At 51.4% G+C, this 18,621-nt stretch overlaps 1 protein-coding gene across 1 annotated transcript; it reads left to right on the top strand.

Annotated features, from left to right (window-relative positions):
- The first annotated feature begins 9,422 nt into the window (after positions 1-9,422).
- On the top strand, positions 9,423-16,053 carry Sesn (Sestrin). Its single transcript, XM_003740598.2, has 4 exons — positions 9,423-9,507; positions 13,903-14,281; positions 14,413-15,007; positions 15,134-16,053. The coding sequence occupies exons 1-4, from the start codon at positions 9,487-9,489 to the stop codon at positions 15,444-15,446; spliced, it is 1,308 nt and encodes a 435-aa protein (XP_003740646.1). The 5' UTR covers positions 9,423-9,486; the 3' UTR covers positions 15,447-16,053.
- The last annotated feature ends 2,568 nt before the right edge of the window (positions 16,054-18,621 follow it).

Here is an 18,621-nt window from a genome sequence, read left to right as displayed (position 1 = left end):
TTGATCCGGGCCATGCAGTGAGCCCAATTGTCGTAATTGAATAATCACTGCCGAGTCCCGAAACCCTCCGCTTAAGCGGATTTCACGGTTCAAGCTCAAGTTGAAGGGAGTCGAAGTCGACTCTCCGCAGCTCCCTCGTTCGCTCCTCCGTAGGTCCATCTGTTCGTTCAACGGTTGCTCGCCCGGTCGGCTTTTCCGCCGGACGGCCGTGTTCGGCGGCTGCGGTGAGGAGACAGAACAGCTTCACCCAGCAACTTTCACCGGGGCAAGCCGTGGCCCCAAACCAATATTGACGTTCGAAAAGCCTCCTTCTCCTCCCTTCGCTCCCTCAGATTTGCTTGAAAACATCGAAACCGGCACCGACCGCGACCGGCGGCGAGAACTCGTCATCGTTGATGCGCTGTTGTCCGCAGTCTCCAATCTTCTCCTGGAAGAGCATCGTCCGCGGGGGAGACGCTCCTCTCCGCGTCCGGATCGATCGAGCACTATCCCTATAATTTCCCGGAGTCCGTGGCTTCAATGTTTTCATGAAACAGGATAGGGCTCTCTGATTGCCTCACTGATCCCGAGGGCTTGGAACAATTTCTAAATTGGGAGGTCGATGTCAGCAAATCATCTAAATGCGACGGAACGAAGGTTTCTGATAATTTCCGAAAGAATCGAGAACACGGTCCAGCCGTCCGTCCATCCATGGCCGATGCGAGAAACGGCCAATGTGACTTCATGCGACAGGAGCCTCAACTCGATATCGTTCATCGAAATAACAGCCGCCTCCGACAGCTTTACTCGTGAAGTGTTTCAGCATGTATCAGTTTCACGAAGTTCTAAAGGAGACCGAATTGCTACTTTCCCGGTAGCAAAGCCCAAGAATTTCAATATTCTCGAATTTCAACGAGACCCGGGAAATTGAGCGCTCCTCGGACTGGGAGAAAACTTCACGCTAGAGAGTTTATCTCGGGAGCACGAGGGTCTCCCTCAGACGACGAAATGCCTTTGGGCATACATGGGAGCAACAGATCGTCCCTGGAATCCGGGTTACGGGTCACGGGAGAAACCTATCCTATCGCAAGAATTTCCCGTTGCGAAGACTGCATCTATGTAACAATTCGCCAAGTGTGCCATTTCGCGTGCTGACCCCGTTGTACATAATATGATGACAGTCGACCAAAGCCCATCCTGGGGTTTCGCGAACTGAGTCAACCGCAAAGGACTCGGGATATTTTTCTTGCCTCCGACTTCCCTCTCCGGGTCGATCCAAGCCTTCGCCCGGCTCATTTCGTGAACACAGTACCCACTCGCGTTGGAGCACCCGACTCCGGAGCTCGAAGGAGCGTCCGACACATTCGACTGTCGAGCTCTCCTTTTGCAATTTTTTTTTGGAAAGAACATCTGATTATACAAAGTCATTTGTAATTCTCAGCGTGGGTCGCTGTAGTAGTCGAATAATTCTCTCCGGTCTTCTTAAATTTCGCAGCATTCTCGCTTCAACGACTCTCCGTTCCGCTCTCAGTCACTCTAACAAACCAGCTTGAGCGTCAATAAGCCATCTTCATATGTATGTGAGTACGTGAGAATACAGCGAGTAAATGCCAAATGTAGAGTAGGAGTGGAAGGGTCGTCAGGGTTCTCGCTCTATAGATTTTTTTTAATCAGTAAGCGTGCATTATGGACGAGCGGGGTCGGTCGGTCGCTTGCTCGACCCTCAGACTAACTCGTCGTTGCGAGTGAGCGCCTCTGCTCGAGTGTTCGCTGATTTGATAAAAGCAGCCAACACTGTTACCCCCACGGATTTCGAATATTCAAGCTCGCTTGGAATTCTCCTGAAGTGAGGAGCTGCGATGCATGCAGACCCGACGGGTGTGTAAGGGAGGCGACGTCTACGGGGACGAACGAGACCAACAGGACAAGCGGGTGGTCGGACAGGTAAACAGGCGGGAGCTGACGGTGGTCGGGATGCCGCGCGAGCTCGCATGCACGTTAACTCGGCTCAGAGTGTTCAGCACCAACAAGGGCTGGTTGTCATGGAATCCCACTTGTTCAAAATACTACCTCAATCAAAAGCCGACGGCGTGTTGTACTGAGCTCCCGGACCAGTTTGTGGAAGCAGGATCTCGGAACGAGCTGTTTATAATAGTGTTGTCGAACTTTCGCCGCCATAATTCGTGGAGAAAGCCATAAATAATTCACTCGGAGATGTGTACTTGGTTGTCTGTACCCGGTCCCGCAATCCATGTATCGAAGCGGTTGAATCTGACTCACCAGCCACCCCAGAATCTCGCGGAAATCGCAGCTTGCTCTCTCACAATCAGCTGAAGAACGAGATCCTAACGATTAACTTTCGGAGGGGGGCACCTAAGGACCATGCCGAATTCCGAATTACATACCGAGCACCCGCGGCAGTCTTTCCCGCAGGTCGAGCCTGCCACCCGTTTCTCGGGGCGTCTCACCGGAAGCAGGAATAACGAGCGTCACCCTGGGAAATCCACCGAGAGAAGAGGGACAGAATGCTCGAGAAGCTCTATCGTGCTCCCCGCCTCTAACGTTTCCAGAATCGAGCCTTTATCAAGGATGAATTCGAGCAGTCAACGACCCAGAGGAAATATTTTTAGAAACTCGGAAAGTCGTGGCTGATATGCCCTTGTGAGTGGAAGGCCCGCCGAGCTCATAATGCATGAGCTTGCAGAGCGTTCGATGAGGAATCTACCGATGGACAATGGCTTTTTGATCCAAGAGTCATATCATGGATGTTTTTCACAATCAGATTTGATTTCGCGATTAAGGATTTCTTGACTCTAAGTGCAGAGCTCGCAAGTCTAGACTCCGGTGGTATAGGGTAGGCCCAGGCACTTTAGAAGTCTTTTCGACAATGCTGACGACAATCGCTCATCCTGCCGTCGCTATCAATATCTCTACCTCGCCGCTTACTCGCCGTATCTTTCATATCGTTGATCGTGGAGCTCGCTGTCTTTGCTGGCAGCCGACCCAAAATCAAAGGCTTTTAGAGGAATCCCATTCACTGTTTGATTTTTCGGTGACTAATGAGATCGAAATTCTTTGTGGACATCGGATGGAAATCCACGCGATGGCCTGCACAAAGACCGGACACCGCTCAGACGCCAGGGACTGAATTCGTATCACAGCACAGATACAGCTCCGGATTCCCTCGGTCGAGAAAGAAGAGGGAAATCATTCACCTCGTGAATGAATATTTCCCATCCGTCATTTTACATCTTTGAGCGGAGTCTCGAAGCCCTGAACGCTGTGGGAAAACCGAGAGCCTCAGAGATGACGGTCCGCTGGAAATATCGGGTGAATATCCCGAATATCGGCCCGTCCCGTGATTTCTATCCATCCACATCTGGGTTCGTTCGAGAAGCCGCTACACTTTTTGGAATTGGACTCCGCTCAGGATCGGACATTGGTTCGACTCGACAGACTTAATAAATCGACAATTCGATCCCGTGATCGGACAGACGATTCCATACTCGTTGTCGCACCACGGCCATGGCCAGACCCTGTTCGAACGATTGAAATGAAAATGGCGACGCAACATTGTTGAAAGAGAATAATCATCGAGACGAAGGTTTTCTGTAGGGGAAAAACTCCGTCCATTCCCAATTCAAAGAGCTTCGTTGAAGTCTTCCCCGATAAGCTATCAGCTGCACGGAGCCCAGACTTGACGCATGCGCTGCTCGCACAGCGTCTACGGAAGTCGGAGCGCACTTTGGCTAATTGAAGCAAATGAACCGGAAAAAGGGAGCGCAACGAAATTCGATGATCGATTGAGACGAATCGATAAGAGGGGTGGACGGAAACGAGGGGATTCAGAGTTTCAAGAGGTCGAACAAGTTTCAACAAGTTGCGGAATCGCGGGGTAGTCATAGAAAATCGAGACCAGCGGAGTTCTGTCAGCGGAAACTTTCTCGAAATTCTCCTTCGCGCCGCCACTTTTCCGCTATGGCTCCATAGCGGAAGTGCAAGCTCCCTGACAGACAGGCCCCCGCTCAAGATCTGTTGTCAGCCGCCTCCGGAGGCGTCGCCGGCAATTCACAAGTCTACGAACATCATCATCGCCAGCAAACCACCACCAATAGTGTCGCTGCGGCCGCCGCTACGGCCACCACAAACACCACTACCACCGTCACCAGCAGCAGCACACCGCGATCTCTTATTTTTCTAGCAGTTTGACGTGCGATGTCTCTTTAGAAACCATATACAACCCTAACCGTTGACCAGAAATGCGAGAGATTCGTCGACTGACTAGCTGGTTGACTGACTGACGAACCGACTGACTGACTGGCTGCTTGACTAAGTGAGTGCTTTCGAGTGTAATTTTTCACGGGACAGTTCGCCACCCTGGAGGCGAGACGTCGAATCGCTCCGTACATTCCCATCATAGAATTGCGGCTCATTTCGCAAAAAAATCTCTGGGACCATGCGGCTGCAGCTCCCCTTCAAGGCCTCGAGAGCACACTCCCTCGGGACCGACTTTTGCGATTCGAATGTAGAGCGACAATCTCCGATATTGTCGATAAAATCAAATTGCTTAATTTAACCTCTGCAGGGTCGATCCCAGCGTATCGAGTTCATTCCTTCCCGACTTTCATTGCATCGAGGAAGGAACGGGTTACCGATTCGCTCGCGGACCACCGGGTCTATCTTTTGCCTCCGTCGCATTTAATCTCTCAGGTCGTCACAAGGGTATTCCTGTGCCAGCATGCCGAGAAACCGTCCAAAAGAAAGCAAGAGGAGAACGCCAGGGAGCGGAGAAGGCTCACCGTCGATTCTAAATTTAGAGACAAATTCACTAAACGAACGACTTTGTCGCTTAACGAATCGTCATAGTAAGCCGCGATTTGCTATTGCTGGACTCACTCGTTTCTGAGCGTCGCATGCATGTTCTCTCGCGCGGAACTGCCGCAACAGGCGCTTCTACCTCGTTGTTACCACAGACGCCGGCGGGCCCGCCGTTACCGCGATCAAGGCACCCACCTCCGATAAAGCCGTAGCAACAGCTTCGAAGAACAATATCGAAGGTGGAAAAAGAAGCCGCGTGTAAACATGCGAGATGAACCGATTCCAGTCTGCCGATGTTGTTTCTGTTTTCTCTCGGGGTGCGTCGAGCAAACCGAACGCTCCGCTGGCTAGATATCGGGGAGACGAACATGTCAAGAGACGACCGATTGGGCATGTCGAACTCAAAGCCGCTAAAAGCTTATCATTATACTGAACGCGGTTCCTGGCTCGAATTTGAGCGTAATCTGATGAACTTACGAGTGGACTTTCACACGAAGAACAGGTTCCTTCCAGCAAGCGAGCTTTCTCATGCAAAGACGGACTCTACATAATGGCTGAGGGTACGATATCATTAGGGATAATCGAGGAACCGTTACGCGCTGTCGTAGAAGAGTTCTCTAATAGCAGCGATCATGATGATGGTGATGGTGGTGGTGGCGGTGGCGACGGCCGCTTCGAGGTCGGATAATTCATCTCATCGGTTTGTTGATCAATTCGTCGCTATTCGGGCTTATTCAGACGAATTTTCAAAACATTCGCCAGGACGTTGTGGCTGTCGCCGGGCTCAGTGACCAATCGGAGTGCCCATCCATACTGCTCAATCGCAGATGTGGCAATTTATCAGAGCTCTTGACTTCCGTATTGATGCCGGAACAACGTCGTGTTTGGCGATCAACTCCCGACCGATGTTTTCGGGCTCGGATCTCGAGCAGGATGGGCAGATACTTACCCTCCGCATATCGCCGGAGCCTCTCTCTAAAACCTGCATTCCGAATGTGAAGCAGGGAAGCCGCAGCGGATCCCACCATTCCGAAACTTGGGTCTTCGAGCTTCGTGCAGATTGTTCACATTGTTGAACGCAAAGAATTTCAGTTTTCTATCTCTGTCGGCCGCGGAAGACGCTCGGATCAAGGCGGAAAAGCCTTCGATTCGCAGGCTGCCCTAATTCCTGGGCAACGGCCCCCAGAATTGTATTGAAACGGTATGATATGAAGTTTCTTCCAATTAGAGTCTACTTATTCATTCTGGTCTCGCCACGAGGACTAATCCGATGCTCAGTAGGAATTCACGACTCTCGACAACTTCTACCTTCGAAAATCCTTCTCGGATGGCCCTCTCACATAGCAGGCGAGCTCGTGAGAACGCCTGGATATTATAAAACAATTTTCATGAGAAGGACAACGAGCCGAGATAATTTCTGAATTACTCGACTCTCATATATGATTTCCCTCTCGAGCTACTCTTCGGGGAACAGCTGGAAATATACTCCGAATGACTCGACCGACTGCATGATTGCTCATCCGTTGGCTGATTCTAGAAAAGCGAGAGTCCACACCCTGACGAGATTCCAACGGCGAGCAGGAATATTCGAGAGATTCGCTTTTGGGGACGTCCTGCCGCTCAGAGGCATCGACTCCGTGAACGTTTCACACGTTATCGATTATTACTTGATGACTTCGCCGGCGGAGAACGCTCGCTCTGGAACTTTTGACTATAGCGAGTAGTGCAGATACGAGAGGAGCAATTCATAGTTTGCTCGCTATTTCTCTTTGTCGGCGTAGAAATGAACAGAATTTTCTTTCGGATGTTGTTGTGGACGTCGTCGTGGTTGTTGCTGCTGCTGCTGCTGTGGACGTCGGCGACGACGTTTGGCTTATAGAATGAGAAACGGCAGCAGCCAGCCAGCCGAGCAGCCAGCGACCGTGCGGAGGGAACTGGCAGTGGTATCGTCCATAGGGGCGACATCAAACCATCACCAACTCCGGCGTTGGCAGCTACAGCAGCAGGAGCGATCCATGAGAAAACGTATCGTCGCCGAGTACATGGTCACCAACACACTGACAAACTGACTGACAAGCGCAGAACATCGAACACTTGGATATTACGAGACAGATGACCGGAGGGAGAGCCGGTAATTAGCGAGTTCTCACAGAGTCGTTCACGTAGGTGGAATCCTGGAATCGAGCTTGAAAGTCCTTTGACGTTCGAATACATTGTGGTCAAAGGCTTATTATTCGTCCAGAACTCGAGCGAAACCCAGAGACCGAGGGATTGATGACATCTGAGGATTGATGGAAGCGAATCCCATTCTCTCGATAAATGAATCGAACTGTTTTTTCGCCGGCAACGACGGATTTCCCCAAGGGTGTACGGTCACGGTCGACTCTCGACTCGGATTCTGATTGTGCGCTGAAGACATCACCCGCTATCAATTCGCTGAGGTCCAGCCTGGACCAAGTGATCGGAGATCGATTGAGCGAGATTACCATCGGGCGGAAAAAGACCCGATCGAGCTCCTCTGCATTCGCCCGGAGCTCTTCGAGGATGTCATTCACGAGGCAGAGAGAGCTCGTATCTGTGTATACACCCCAATCGAGCTCGGGTGTGATTAAGAATTCGGTATCCCACTCTCCAGAGAGATTCTGTGAGCGCTTCACTTATTTTGGAAGGAGCGATACTCGTGTCGGATGTCCCATTGGAACCGAGGAGATTGTGAATTTATTCATATCCTTCCTTCATCCGCCGACGCAATATTCTTCGCGAAGTTCTCCCTGATATGGGTTCGGAATTCGTTTTTTTCTTGGAACGTTCCGCAGGCCCGAGGATGAAATTCGATTCGATTCTTGTTTTCGAGTGAGTTCCGAGTGACGTTCTATATTGAAATGACGGGAAGCCTAACGTCAGCACGCTCGCCAACCTCTACTGGAAGCGATATGCAGTGTAAACGAGGTGACCGTAAAAAGGGAAAAACACTAACTCGAATCACAAGGTTATCTCGTTCAAGCTTCGACCACGTAGCCGCGATCATGCATAACTCTGCAAGGTCATTCGACACAGTCATCGCGTAAATCTCGGTCAATATTTCCGAATCGATTCAGCGGGAACTCGGGACAAAAGGATGAAGCTCACAGCAACAGCAAAAATTCTACCGTCGTGACGAATCGACTCAATCTAAGCTAGTGATCGAAATCTTGGCGATATCCTGCAGAAAACATCGCATGCCAAATAGCGGCGGTCGCATCCGTAGGGGCGACGATCCCAACACCGATGGCGATCAGCTTCGCCGGAGATATCCTATTCCTATCGGAAGCGGCAAGTCTTTCAGAACTGGGCTAACACAAATCTGGAGTCAGCAAATGACAGCAGATCATTCGCTGAATTCAGACATTAAATCCGGGCGGGCGAGTGAAGCATACAGGGCGAGTGGTTGGATTAGAAACTTGGGCCGCGACGTCGCGGTACCAGAACCAAGGACTCGCCCTTTTTCTTTTGCGAAAACACTGTAACATCGGTGAGAGACAAAGCGGCTCTAGAGAAGTTTCATCATTCCACGGTAATAAACTACCATAGAATCGCTTGGTCTCTCACCATCATCGTCCACGAGGAGAACAACATGAATCCAAGGGAGCGGACAGAAGTCTGAAAGCTTGCGTTCTCCGCACAAACAACCAGAACTAACGCCCGAAACAAACGGAGAAAAATCGTATCCAAAGCAGAAACTAGTCGCCGAACTGTTGAAATCGGTCTATCGAGGATCGTTGCCGCTGCTCTGGGAAATCCATCTCAACCCCCTAGCGAGCCGAGTAGTAGCCATCCAGCTAACCAGTCATCCGAATTTAATCGGTTTGAACTCGTCAGTGAATTGGTTGGCCGAGCAGTGCGTCCCCTAAGGACCTTCAAGCCATCTGAACCGCTCGGCGGTCAGAAGCTGAATGAAGCGCGAACTTGGGTCGACATAGTACCGGCTCGACTCGTCCCTTTCCCAATGTAGAGGGATCTGCTCGTCGTCGAGACGGCTCCTCATTGGCTGTCGAAAAGGGAGAGTCGGTCGTGACCCTCGCCAGGAGGGATAGTGGTTCGACCAGCTGACTGCGAGGAGTCAGTCGCGCGAAGATGTTCTAGTGGAAAGATTCAAAAAGTGCAAATAACTGGCTACACACAGCCAAGAATTAGAGCCGGCAAGCCAATTAAGCTTTAAGTGTCCAACGTTTGCTCGGTTCAATCGACGCGACATTAAAAAGAGAAACGAGAACTGTGATTTCCGCTTGCCATTCGTAGGATAACGTCTACTGCAACTACCTACCACTCATACCATCGACTCTAGTACCAGATCCTCGAAGACGTTACCGACAACGGCGTCAACCTCACTACCGACGTCGAGCACAACGAATGCAAGCTTCCCCAGGACAGATCAGTGGAGGAAATTCCGATTTCCCCCTCCCGTCTTGGTTCGAGTGACGAAGACGTCGTCGTCAAGTCCCTCACAATCCCTGTCCGGCTGGTGCTAGAAGCTCGGAGTGGAATTCAAACGGCTTGGTGTCACCTACAACGAAGAGTTCCACCTGCAGTAGGAACAACAGCCTCCGCTGCGTGAAAGTTCCGAATCGAGGGGATCAATCCTCCGCTGTGCCTTGCTTCGTCGAATCTTCTCCGTGACTTTGAGGATAATTGCATACCATACCTTCCAACATGGGTCAGATCGTCAGAAACGTAAGTGTTTTCTTCTTGATGGCCACCTAGTGACAGTGACGTCCTCGGCATCGAATCGACCCGATCCGGCCGGGAAACCGGCTTTAGAGCGACTCCGAGCCGTACCGGCGAGCGTCCATTACGGCGGAGTGTTTCCAGATTCGGAGGGTCCCTGTTCGGCACCGACGTTCGTTCCACAATCTCTGAAGCTCGGCGTACGTGCGGCAGCTTATCGACTGCCGTGGCCGGTATTGTATCGGCCTTGTATTCGCCTGCCACAAAGCTTCTCGTGTTTTTTCGGCTGCAAGGAGTTTTTCGTCCCTCCGGGCCGCCGGTTGCCGTGGCGGCGCTTTCAAGGAGATTGTCTGCCTGTGTGGCTGCCGGACGAGCCAGCGACCGACCGGCGGCTGGTCGAGCCGCTGCTGCTACGGCTGCTGCCGGGAGTCAATGGCCGGCCGAGGATTTCCCTTGATTGCAACGTTTTTTTCCCCTTGAATTTCTGTATCTACGAGCAATGCTCTCCCAAGAAGAGCATATTCAGTATGTCGAGGATATAAAGGAGCCGTTCGTTGCGCTCGCCGGCGGCGGCGCGGACCGCTCGCTCGCAGAGTCACCAGGGCCCTCCTCTAGCGGTTCGTGGGCTTGCCAACAAGAGCGACCGTCCTTCATAGAGATGATAGAGCTATCGTCATTGAGCTCATAGATGTTCGGTATTCGGTGCGAATGCTTAAACGCCTCAGGATACCGGTGACAGAGTCGTCGGCTGCTGATGAAATTCAGCGTACTCTCTATGGAGGAGTATTTTGCGAAAGCTTACATCAGCGCCTGGTGGCTCCCTCTGACGGTCGTGATGGAACCGCTAGGAATCGGACGATTTGAAAGGGAAGCCTCTTTTTTCCCCCGTCGACGGGATCTAATGATACGGGGTTTTCTTCCGGAATGGTGCTTTGGGAAGCACTGGAAATTCGATACGATAATGCACCGGATCAGCTCGATTGATGTCGATCAGCAGTCCCTTGTTTGAACTGCATGCAGTCGCCCATCTGATGCAATCAGCGCTGGTAGCATCTATTACTATCGTTACATGATCGTTGAATTCGAGTCGGTGGGCTACCACAAGGCGATGTCTGTTGGGAATCGATGGATGTCTCTCCTTGGCATTGGACATGCCAAGGGGCGGAGAATCCGGACTCGTATGGGCACGTTTTTTATACGGGCCGTGTCCCCTCCCCGGGCACCTATCCCTGGTCCAAATTTCCAAGACCGACTCATTTCGAGTCAAATGAAAATCTGATCGGCCTGGCCTGACGCCAGTTACGCTTGCTTTCAAAATAATGTCCCCGTCCGAAACGGGAATCGGCTGCTTCTGCTTCTGGTGAACTCGCCGTACCGGTCTACATTCGATAAACGTTTCTTCCCCACTGGTGGCGGTGATACGGCGCGACGAAGCTTCTAGAGCTCCCTTCCCAATTGTGGAAGGAAGAAAGCGGGCGACGGAACGAGCGAGCGATCAAGCGAGCAAATTACCCGCACGGCGAGTGAGCCCGTGGACGAGCGAGCAGGATAGACTTGCCTATTGCGGGACTCGGTCCGAGAACAGACGCGTCGTATAGGCGATGTCGAATGGAGAACAAAAAATGCAGACTCGATCTCCAGGATCGACATCGGGATGAAGTTTTCCTTCCCCGACTGAAATCGGTCGTCGAATCGCCCGCTGTAGCGAGCTCGATGCGTAAGAAATAGGAAATGATTGCTCTTCGCCAATAGAAACTTTTGTTCATGCATACACCCTCGCATGCATGCATTCATTCATTCATTCGTCCCGCCGTGTGACGGCGGCAAACGAGCGTGGAGACGTTCCTAGGGAGCAGGCAATCGACTCGGGAAGGTCAATCGCATTCAAATTGACGAAAGAGAAAAGAACGAAAAAGTCATGGCCCCAATTGAATCAACCGACGTCGACAGGCACGCTGTCGCTCCCGATGTTCCACCGCTGACAATTTGTGGTGTGGTCACTTCGTAGTGCTTTCCGACGCTCCGCGTGCATATTCGTTGGAGGACCGTTGGTAGCCGGGTCGTTCGGCGGAACCGCTCTCCGTCGGGGGAAGGACGAGCCGGCTGATCGATTGAGGGATTGATCGAACAGTGCAGATCCATCTGTCTGTTCCTTTACCATCAACCTATTCGTCGGAGGGTCGCTTGACTAAAGTAGGCGCATATCGTTCTCGATTTCCTCGTCCACTCTATAACACTCTCTCAGTGGGGAGTGGAACTCTGTAGCGACTTGCCAGTCGGAAATTAGCAGTGTGACGGCTGTCGACTCGGCAAGCTGCCGGCTACTTAGCGTCTGTTGGGGGAAAGGAAGGCTCACATTCGATGCTGCCGCTCTTAAACGTCTTTGGCGAATTGCAAATGAGTTAGACAGTCAGTAAGCTGCATAGGTAGGCACCAGCCGCTGCAGAGGCGTCGCGGTTTCGTGATCGACGCCTACGCTCGCTCAGAGAATCGACGTCGATTGGCGCGCGCACCGAACGAGCAAGGCGTCGACCGACCGGCCGGCTTGCCAGCCGGTTTGCGAGCAGCCGTGCCCTGAGAGTGTTTCCACACAGTCGAGCAGCCAGAAACGAACACGTAGAGCGGAGAGTGCAAAACGGGTAATTCATCCCATTGTGTCAGCTGGATATCAAGTAGCTCAATCCGCGCGGGTTTCTGACGAGAATCTCCCGATGCTTTTTTGTAGTCGGTTTCCGTTCAGAGAGGACGAACGAAAGCCTCTCAGAGCTTGCAGTATTCCCTCGGGCGCTGCGCAAGTGAATACATTGGTGCGCTTCCGCGTTGGAGGCCGGTCGTTGCTCCGGCCGTCGTCTCCTCTCGATGCTCACGGTCGGTGGTCTGCCGAACCGCGACCCCGTTCGCCAGTTGATCAGGCGGCCGGCAGGTCGGCTCGGCTGGATCCAGCCGGTAATGAGACGGCTAGTCAGGCAAACGCCAATCATGGGACGACTCGCGGACATCTCTTCAGTATTGACCCCGAACCAGGGATCTTGACAGTCTCGAATAAGTCTGACTCTCTAGCTAGCTAGCTAGCTAGCTAGCGAGCTGGCTGCCAAGCTCTCTAGTTGCTATTGAGCCGGCAATCGACAGCATTGTAGCTGCCGGCGCCGTGACAGTGGCGGGCGGCGGTTGAATATTATTTATTCTGCCAATCTATCTCTCCGTGTATCTGTCTGGCAAACCAGCTGACTGGCGAATTGTCTGGTTGCTTACTCAGTTGGCTCCGAGCCTACTACCAGCTGCAAGTGACTCTGACATCGGTCTGAAAGTGCAAAGCGAGTGGTCTAGAAGCTTGCTGAGCGAGCGAGTGGTCGACACAGCTGAGAACAACGCTGAGAAGGCGGCCGGCCAGCCAGCCAGCGCGGAACCGACCGAGAGCAGCAGTTGCCAATCAGGCTGGTGTCAGGCACTTTTCTCGCAGCGTATAGAAGCGTAGTTGTGGTCTTCGGTGCTACGGCTGTTGTTGCTGTTGTCGGTGTTGGCTGCAGTGTCGCTCGTGTTGGTTGGCACCCGCAAGGCCTTCTATCGGCCTTGCGCACTCATGAACGATGATGTCGGCGGCGGCGGCGGCGGCGGCGAGAACAACAGTGACGGCAGCAACGATGAATAGCTCAGAAGCATCAAACGCTTGGCAACTTGAATTATGGGACAACAGGCCAGCCGCATTGCATACCGCCAGCGGAAAGGCTAAACATTTGAACAGGACCGATTGATAAGCGTGCTCGTTGGCATTTCTTCTCGTCAACCGTCCGGCCTTGCGGTGCTCGGGAGCCATATCTGCTCGATGATTGCCGGTATTGTTTTGCACCTGAAAATTCATCGGTTCCGATCATCCCGGTCGGTCATTGTCATGAATCTAATCTACTCGCACGGACCGAGGGCGTGAATCACTTCTCAGTTCTGATATCGCACTCTGAACTCGCTGATAAGCTGACAGGCGGCCAGCCGGTCTTCGAATCGGTCGATCTCTCGCTCATTCGAGCAGTTCGCCGGCCGCCGGAGTGGACGAAGGTATCGGAGAAGCCATACGTGCATATGCACGCCCCGGAGCGTCAACCACGTTCGCAAGGCGATTCCCACGCATTTCGAATGCTGGTGTTTTTATTATTGCTGCCATTGGTGTTGGATTCGAACATTGCCGAGCTTGCTTCGAATCAATGTTGTTCCCGTTGGCGGATTGATGATGAGACACCAACGCAAGAAGATTTTGGAACGTCGCTTCCCGGCTACGGTGTGGTGGAAAAATCCTCTCGATTACGAGTTCTTGGTATCAGATCGGGTCCGTTCGATGGAGATCATTCCGATTTCTTGCAGACTGGCGATCCTGGAGAAACTAACTTATTCTTCCCCTTGTCCTTGCAGACCCAACTGTACATAGACAGCGTCAATCAGTTCTACCCGTGTCAAGAACGGGCCCTCAATCATGTGAATCAGCTTATGGCTTATCACCCGCTCTACCAGGAGCCTTTCGTACAAACTCAAGAGTTTGTTATGCAGGGTGACGGCCCCCTCCCGTACGATCAGAGGCATTACATAGCGCTGCTGGCCGCGGCGCGTCATCAGTGCACGTATTTGGCCGAAGTTGAAACCCAGGAGTTTCTCTCGTGTGGAGGTGAGAAGGCGTGGCTTCAGGGCCTGGATTTTGCGCCCAAGAAGATCCGTGACCTCGACGAAATCAACCAGTTGTTGGCACACCGACCGTGGATGATCTCTAAGGAGCACATTTTAAAGCTCACAACCGGTAAGCTCGCCGAATTGATGTTTCGCTTAAGCGTCGCTGCGTGGTTAGCTTCTCGTCCGTGGCTGTGATCTGAGGGATAGGCGTCGGAACATCGGATCGAGGTTCCTAAGGCACCGTTTTTGATTTTGCAGGCAACGATAGTTGGTCGCTCGCTGAGGTGGTTCACGCGATCACCATCCTGGCGCATTTCCATGCTCTTTCAAGCTTCGTGTTCGGCTGCGGTATCTCTCAACAGAGCACTCAATCGTTGCGGCTAAACTCTTCGCGAGAGTCACTGAAGTCTGGGGGCTCGAGCCCCGTTCAATCGACGACGCCGGCCGGCAGCCCATCGCACAACGGCTCGCCGATCGCCGGCGGCGAAGTCGAGAACCTCATGAGGAAAATGAGAACAATATCGGAGTCGAAATCCTCGCAAGATATCACCTGTGAAGAATTGGCGAGGCGCTTCGAAAGCGAAGCAACGGAAAGTGCCTCGATTTCAACAATACACAGCAGTAGTGGCGGCTTCCTCGGTCGGGAAAACGATCTCACCCGGTTCGTCAACGACCCAGCGTTCACTTACCAGGACTTCACCAAACGTGGTGAAGCTGCCGAAGTTCCCACTTTCCGCATCCAGGACTATTCCTGGGACGATCACGGTTACTCGCTCCTCAACCGACTGTACAACGATGTCGGTAAACTCCTCGATAAGAAGTTCAAGGTCGCCTACGACATGACCTACTATACGTGAGTAAATTTACATGGTTTCGTCTGGCAGCAGAGAACAGCCAGGATTTCTCCGAGGCATCCTCCTCCTCCCTTTCTCACGTATTCCCTTACTGAGCCTTTTTTTTTCTCTGTTCCGTCCCACAGAATGGGAGGAAAAACCAACGTCGATACTTCGATGTTCCGCCGGGCCGTATGGAACTACATCCATTGCCTGTTCGGAATCCGACATGACGACTACGATTATCGAGAGGTGAACGAGTTGTTGGATGGAAATCTGAAGCAGTACATCAAGTCCGTCTGTTGCTATCCAGAACGAGTGTCAAAGCAGCACTACGAGAGTGTTATGCGCGAATTTAAGTATTCGGAAAAAGTGCATGTTACACTAATGATCCTTGAGGCCAGAATGCAAGCTGAGTTGCTGTACGCGTTGCGAGCTCTGATGCGTCACACGACTTAAGCACAGTTAGGTGATTCGAAACATCATAGCAGCACATTCATTTGAGTCTCCCCCGTCCCGATTTTGTGATTCTAAGCTTGAGCAGCTATAACCGGGGAAAAAAGATAAGCCTGAGGAAGGAGTAATCAACACAACACATGATGTCCGGCCGCCCGCGAAAGTGGTTCGAGTCTGCGCTGGGCCGCACTTCTCAAAACTCAGCCGGAACCCTCGTGATCGCTCTCGCGTGCTTTTGACCGTTTTTTCGCTCGTCTCACCAAACTCCATTGCTTCGAGGAGACGAGCGGATATTTTTTCATTCCCCTGACTTAACTTGGTGAAGCTCTCCAAGTCTCCAAGCTCTTGGTTACTCTTCTCCATCTCCTCATCGACACCGACATCATCAACAAAATCCGCATCATTCCCATCATGACGATCGTTTTTCCCATTCTCACGCGTGCCAGATCCTAATTGAGTCAGTTCTCATCATCGGCTCGATTGTCTCGAGATGGTCGCGCGAGTGATTTGAGATATTTGACGATTGATGATAGAGAGCGCTGACGACCCACAGCGAAATTCAAACGTGATTTCGATCGACGATTCATCGTTCAGAAAAATCTCTTTATCATCTGGCGGAATGCGGCGGACGAAACTCCCAAACGAAGCCGATCGATGTTCGGAAGCCTCCCTGTTTTCGGGCGACTCCGACGGTTTTTCTTGTAAAATTACCTCTTATTTATTGCATATTTTGCGTACCACGATTGAGCATATATATGCAGCGTACTACCGTGATGACGATCGTTATATATCCGCATATATATGCATAGTACATTATGCGTATCGACATTTTCCTACCATTCATACGCTCATCTCATATATTTGTCGTCCGGATATTTTCGATCGCCGCTTCCAAAGTCACCTTTGGTCAACTTGGTCTCATGTTCGGATATCTTCTCGAAAAAGATCCGAACGTAAACGGAAGATGTTTTAAACGCAAGAATACTCTCTCATCAATCATCTCGATCATCTTGTACCCTTCTCACACCGATACATCCAACCCTACATTCGCCTCCCCCTCGTTCTTTACTCCTAGATTGCGAAACATCCAGTTGTTCATTTCAAATCGAGTTGTTCCGATCTATTCGTATTTTGCTCCGCTGAGTTCATTCTTACATCGTCTTCAGCCAGATTTCGTAGAGCTCACTCTTTGTCGAGTATTTATATTGCTGGAAGGAGGAATTACCAATAAACTTTGGAAAATTGAGCCCAGATCCACAGACATGCTCATGAAGATAAGGCTTTCGAGTTGTACCTTTGAATCGTTCAGCTCCCAGCCCCCGGGGGGTTAAGGAGAGAGGTCCACTGGACTCACCGTTCTCACTGTCCGCTTTTCCCCGATCCGTTCTTCACCTTCCCCTTGTGCGAGCTTATGAAAAAGTCGAATTTCCGACATCACGAGTTTGTACCTATTCAGTCAGATGACCGCTACTTCTCCGATCCACCTACACAACAAGTGCGACACAAAGATGAAAAAAAAACAAAAAATTGAAAAAACATGCCAAAATGTTCTGGAGTGGAGATCCACATACACATGAATACAAACACGACGAAACTCCGAGTGAACTCATCAGTAATGCCGCCGTCGCCCCTTCCATCGCAAAGAGGATTCGCAGAGCATCGGCAAAAAGTTTAAAATGAGCCGGTCGGGTGCGTGAATGTCGTAAGATCCATGGAAGCTGCTGCGCCCTTTGTCGCGGAGCTCACTTGCACCGATAAATGGGCGGACTCAGAGAAACGCTGATTCGGAGTTTTGAAATCGACGAGATCAAGAAGAGAGACAGATCAAGCGAGAAAACGAGGAACACATTGAAGCAACCAACTGCGGATGAGAGAATAATGAGAGACCTGAAAAACCTGTACTGTTCGTTCCCCGTAGTAATACGTACACGAATCGTCCGAACGCGGGATCCTTAGTCCGGATTTTTGCCAAGCAAGCAACCCCGATACCCAAATGCCTCCATACCCAAGCTCCCTCGATCCTCCCTGCTAGAGATGTTGCCAACACCGTACTGTGCTAGGTCGTCGTCGTCGTCGTCACGAGCAGAGCCAATTTTTTTCTTGAAGGAAGGATCAGAGTGTCTGATTGATCGAAGTGGGATCAGTCGTTATTTTTCATGTCCATACAGAGTGACCCTCTCGAACAGTGAAAGCAGCAACAACAACAACGTCGAACAGAATCAACCGGCATTTTCTCCAATGTAAGACCTGATTCCCAAACTATGTTTCAAGTATATACAACACGAGCTTAGGACCTCCGTCTAGACCGCCCAAAACGCCCGCCGAAGATCTCTCGTAAGATTATCCGATGTAACCCATCCGCTCGAGTATGCGTGAAACGTGCCGTGCATCGATTGGCTTACACATCGTGTGCGCACACTTGTGCATCCGCTGATCCCGGCGGTTGGTAGGATGCCCACAAGTGCTACTCGATGTATGACCGACTCCGTGCATAGTTACGGGGCATGCGATTCCGAAGAGTCGATTCGCTCGTGAATATGGAAACGTCGAATGACCAAAGCTCGAAAAAAGTTCTGAAAGGCGAGGCAAGCAACTATAGTACTGGGCGATTCGGACGTTCGGTGCCATCATCCTGGTGCGCGCGTTGTCTAGGTAGTTCAAGTGCTCGTCGCTATTCCGAGTAGAGGAACAGAAATACCCTCTTCTTCCTCGGACGGAAGAAACTTAGAAAAGATCATCACCACAGATTGTCGTCGATCAAATCGGCGGACCAGGCGCTCCTCTTTCTCCTCTAAAAGCGAATCCCGGATTCCCAGCTTCAAAATCCTTTTCTCTGGCACTACTCAATCGAGGGATTTATCCCATCGAGTCCACGAGGTGCGCTCAGGTCCGACGATTGCCGGTGACCGAATCTGTCACTGTTGAACTCTCCCGTTTTACTGTGATACGATCTCCTCGGCATTAGCTTACCCATCAATGAAACCACCCCAACAAGTACGACAACAACCACCATAACCACAAACCAGTACCAACCTGCTTGAAGACGATCGGAACCCTAACACATCAGTCACTCACAAAGCAAGCCAGCCAACAGACAGATGAGACATATTGAGCAATGATGGTGATCAATGATCGTTCATCGTAGCATCAGCAACAATAATTATTACAAAAGCAGAAG

The sequence above is a fragment of the Galendromus occidentalis genome, unplaced genomic scaffold, assembly GCF_000255335.2.
Source record: "Galendromus occidentalis unplaced genomic scaffold, Mocc_1.1 scf7180000077070, whole genome shotgun sequence".
Taxonomy (NCBI): domain Eukaryota; kingdom Metazoa; phylum Arthropoda; class Arachnida; order Mesostigmata; family Phytoseiidae; genus Galendromus; species Galendromus occidentalis.
The sequence above is the reverse complement of the archived record's forward strand: the minus strand, read 5'-3'. Positions and strand labels throughout refer to the sequence as shown.

Bases quoted from the DNA above. Each gene is read 5' to 3' on its own strand.
- Sesn (XM_003740598.2), top strand. From the start codon at position 9,487: ATGGGTCAGATCGTCAGAAAC. The intron at 9,508-13,902 runs GTAAGTGTTTTC...TTGTCCTTGCAG, and splicing joins TGGGTCAGATCGTCAGAAAC to ACCCAACTGTACATAGACAG. The intron at 14,282-14,412 runs GTAAGCTCGCCG...TTGATTTTGCAG, and splicing joins CATTTTAAAGCTCACAACCG to GCAACGATAGTTGGTCGCTC.